General features: G+C 39.0%; 2 protein-coding genes across 3 annotated transcripts in view; one reads left to right on the top strand and one right to left on the bottom strand.

Moving 5' to 3' along the window:
• GCNT7 (glucosaminyl (N-acetyl) transferase family member 7) overlaps positions 1-3,770 on the top strand; it is an 11,863-nt gene extending 8,093 nt beyond the window's left edge. For both annotated transcript variants that reach the window (XM_019510205.1, XM_019510206.1), the window contains 2 exons: positions 449-544; positions 1,886-3,770. In XM_019510205.1, coding sequence (XP_019365750.1) covers positions 449-544; positions 1,886-2,112 — 323 coding nt within the window. In that variant the 3' untranslated portion in view covers positions 2,113-3,770. The remainder of the gene's footprint in view (positions 1-448; positions 545-1,885) is intronic.
• The window catches only part of RTFDC1 (replication termination factor 2 domain containing 1), a 55,739-nt gene that overhangs the window by 29,444 nt on the left and 21,729 nt on the right, over positions 1-4,566 (bottom strand). The gene's annotated exons all lie outside the window — the stretch shown is intronic.

The following is a 4,566-nucleotide window of genomic DNA, read 5'->3' on the forward strand; positions in this document are numbered from 1 at the left end:
GAGCCATATTCAAAGACCTCACAGGAAGCAGTATCACATCACTCCCCCACCCCCAAAATGAAAGTACAGTGTTTACTTTCGTTTCCTGTCGCAGTACCTCAGGCCTAAGAAAATGACTATGAGGGCTGCAAGGCGGCTTGAGGGCTGTATGTTGGACAAGCCTGATCTAGCCAATTTGTCATGCATCTGACTGTGTAGCATCAATGCTGCAGTCACCTAGTTTACACCTCTTTTGGTGTAACATACACATCTCTTCTTCTAACAAAGTAATAAATCAAGAAAAATCAAGAGATATTAATTTCAAGCTGCTAGTTATCAAAATGCATGTAAATAAACAATTAACAAGACAATACTTTATAAGGGTATCTTCAGAGATATGAAAAGTCATTCCTAAGGGGTACACAGAATAAAAGCCCTCTTCAGCCGTGATTATTTTTCCTCCCCCCAGATTCTCCAGGTGCCACACCAAATGCAGGCTGGGAAGGAAATATACGGGCTATTAAATGGAAAGATCAAGAAGGAGTTAATCATAATGGCTGCAAAGGTAATGCAATTATTCCAGGAGGACCTTGTTCTGCATTCAGACTGATGTACTTGCTGTAACTTTTCTTGTAGAATACAACATACATTTCATAATTATCCACGAAATGCGCCTCAGGAGTTATGCATATTTTATTTTGACTGTAACAAATAAAATAGATAAGCTCTCCTACTACATTACTCTCCTATATCAAATCTAAATATCTTTCAACATGGCAGAATGCTGCAGAAACTGAGTGTACGTGTGTGCATGTGTAATATCAGTGTGTATAAATATGTGCATATATGTATACACACTAATATACACACACAAGCATTTTTTTTTAATCATCAGTGAGGATGATCTTTTATAAATTAGCCAATTTTATAAATTAATGAGTTCCTAACATTTTACATTCCAAGCTTTCAAGTTTGGAAACTCTAGCTTGATGTTTACCAGGTTTTGCCTACTTGCATCCATTCCCATTTCCCATTTATTAAATGGACTTTATCCAGAACACTAACCATAGCAGATCCAGCCTTCAAATAAAAAGAACAGGGTTTGCTCGACATCCTTTTGACAAACGCATACGTGGAGCAAGAGAACACATATATGCTCCCGAAGTTAACACACCTGGCCCAGTATTATAAGCAAAAATATAGCAACACTGTGCTGTCTAAATGGCAGTTTGACCTTGGTTGAACACGTAAGCACTGATTTTCATTAGATCTGTAATTGCCATAAATGAAGCATGAAGAACTTGGGCACAGACTAAAACAAGAAAAATGAATGGTCACACTGCAGACAGGAGATCAGATCACTAACAGGCCAAGTGCACAACATGAGGCAGCATGCCCCAGTGAGGTCCGTGCACATTTCTCCCCCTAAAATCTGTTCTCAGAGTGCAGCGCTCATGTTTACAAAAAGAAGCAGTGTTAGTCTTTCTCTCTATTTCAAGCACTTGCGCACAGATGGATCTGCCACGTTTGTCAGTACTGCCCAGGGCCTGTCTACACTGCACAGGACAGCACTAGAAAACACTGCCATAGAAACAGACCCACTAATTTGTTCACACTGCGAACACTGTACATAGCCGCTTCCTGGCACATGCCCAGAGCCACTCCCATTCTCTCAGACTTGGCTATGCTCATGAAAGGCATTAGGTGTGCCTAGCACCATTCTAGCAGTGGTCAATGATATTTTTTCACCATGAAGCAGTCACCAAGAGAGAGCAGGCAGGGTGAATTTTCATGAGGGTGCTCCCTAGCCTTGTCCAACAGCGCAGACAAGCCCACTGAGTACCTGAAAACAAAAAGCTCCAATCCATTATTCCCTCTTCTCAATATGCATTATTCATTTTTGCAGGACATTACAGCAGAAATATTTGTATTTATGGACTGGGGGATTTACAATGGATCATTGAATCACCTCATTTATTTGCCAACAAGTTTGAGCCTGGAAAGTACCCCCTTGTTATGGACTGTCTGGAGAGGCGATTCAGGCTTAAAGTACTGCAGCAAGCTGAAGTCCCAATAGAAGCACACTGGCGTTTTCAGGAAACAAATTATTTTAACATGAAGCTGAACAACTGAATCCATCCAGTATCTGAATTGGGGGACAAAGAATGGCAAAAAACTACTGAGATATTTTTAAAACGCAGACTTCATCATGTACATCAGAGTTAGAGAACATGCAGACCCATTCTGTTGTTCGCTTACTACAATCTCTGGCAATAAAACTGCAAGAAGCTTCCTAATTAAATTAAAAAACCCTTGGTTATTGAATAGAGAACAATCAGCATCATTAAAAAAAAAACTGCATCTAAGAAAGAAGGTTATCAAATATGTTAACAAATGCTTTGGAAGGTATGGAAGAGTGACACATGCAAAAAGAAAAAACAGACTGAAGAAAAAGACAGAATATTAATTTTTCAAAGTTTAATTTCAGTGGTGTCTACTGTCTAATAAACCAAGTTATTCTGAATAAAGGGAGCAGTTTACATTACATTGTAAAAGTGGCAATGCAAGGTGAAAAAAATTACTGAGATATTTTTAAGCTTACTAGACTTGCATGTAACACCTAAATTATTAACAATGAAAAAATAGTAGAATATTAGTTTTCCAGCTCACTTTTTAAAATTGTATTTACCAGCACTTTGTATGTAGGTAATGTCACTGTTTTGTTGATGACCACTTGCACTGCCTGTCACCATGCAGTGCATGAGACAACACTCATGCACTCTTCTGGTGAAAACTTAGACATGCACTTTTCACTAAAGGATACTTGTCAAAAGCGTTAACAGGGATGCCCACTATTTGTATTTGAAGTGAAAAGGGCACCCTTTCTTAGGGACACATGTATGGATTATGGGGAACAACGGAAATGTAGGTAAGACCAGGAGGTATGGTGAACACCTGGGGAAGTGGCCCCAATTTTTCATCTTGCAGAGCAGATGCACGAATGTATATGCTGGTAGTTGGCTTCCCTCAGACATCTCTGCATACAACTACAAATGTTATAGAAGATCTAGCAGCATCCAGCAAATGGACACCACCTTTAAACCTCTCTGGGGACCAAAGGAAACAATGGCCTGCGGCGGTTGGAAAAATGACACCCCCCCCTCACCTCCTAGGCACAAATCAGATCACAGAGGCAGACCAGATTCAACGCGGTTGTGAACATGAGTTGGTCTCCACTCCCCATGTTCTGAACAGTGGACTTTTTTCTCTTAGCCTTTCCTACGAGGCCTTATTTCAATGGCACGCTGCTGAATGGAGTGGAGGAGTGTGGGGCAGAAATGTATCTGGTATTGTTCTCAGGCCTACCCCACTCTTCCCGGATTGAGAGGCTCTTATAAACGAACACCAGGAAGAGATAGGAAAGACCCTCCCCTCCACTCTTTTTACTTTGATTATTGTTTTGTAAAATTCTGTTTAGACTATGTTGTTGATGAGAAAACCTCCAGGCTTTAAAAATAAATGTTTCTGTCTATCCTTCTATGAAAACCCCCAAGCTTACTCCCTTCCTTCCTTCCTACACATATAAACATTAAAAAAAAACCCAACCACAATTTGGAGGCTTATTTTGGTCTCTGTCTCTCAAAAAGCTTGGAGGTTCTCTCATCAACAGACACACATGCACACGAATTCAGGCTAAGTTACTGACGATTGAATGCTAGGATAAACTTGTATTTTTAATAGTATTTTTTTTTTAAATCAAGTTGTCAGCCTCCCTGTAAGCAGTGTTTCTTTAAAAAAAATTGCTTTGGAACCCTGTTCTAGTGAATAAAAATACACTTGCAAATTTGTTTTCAGTGAACTTCTAAGGGACCTAATGAAATACACATTGCTATATTTGGTTCACTCCTACAGACATTTTTATTCAAAAGTTTCAAAGCAATTTACAAATGAAGCCTCAATATTCTTGTAAAGTATTATTATTCTGCCCCCCCTCCCCTCTCTTTTTATTTCTTGGGGACAAGGGGAAGACAGAAGCTAAGTAACTTTCAGAGACACTGGTGGAGCTGGAAAAAGCTCACACCTGAATTTTAACCACAAGTTTATCAAAACCTAATCAATTAACATTTTGTACACTGGTGTACAGTTTCTAGATGGCACAGTTTAGTTGAAACGAGTTCTAACCTAAGCACTGAACATCTGTTTCACTATTTATTGAAAAAATTAGAAATTCAACCCACGTCCCCCCATAACTCCACGGTATCAAAAAACAAGAGGCAACTTTCTAACCATACCACAGTCTCAGTTTTCTTTATTGCTGACAGGTTTGAGCTGCATGATAAACAAGCAAATGCTTTTATTTATTTATTTATTTATTGTTTTAAATAAGGCAGAAAAATGTGAAATGGGTTTCTCTCTGTACTCGTAAGAGATCATTTGAAAGCTACTACTGAAACCAGGGATTATTTTATGCGTATTAGTCATAGCAAAATCAGCCACGGACCTTCTTCCTTAATGCCACCTAATTGTTCATAAAAACATTGGCGTGTTTACCTGCTCTACATGATTTCTCTAAAAAAAAAAAAAAAA

This window comes from Gavialis gangeticus, unplaced genomic scaffold (assembly GCF_001723915.1).
Source record: "Gavialis gangeticus isolate Ggan-Ray unplaced genomic scaffold, GavGan_comp1, whole genome shotgun sequence".
NCBI lineage: Eukaryota > Metazoa > Chordata > Crocodylia > Gavialidae > Gavialis > Gavialis gangeticus.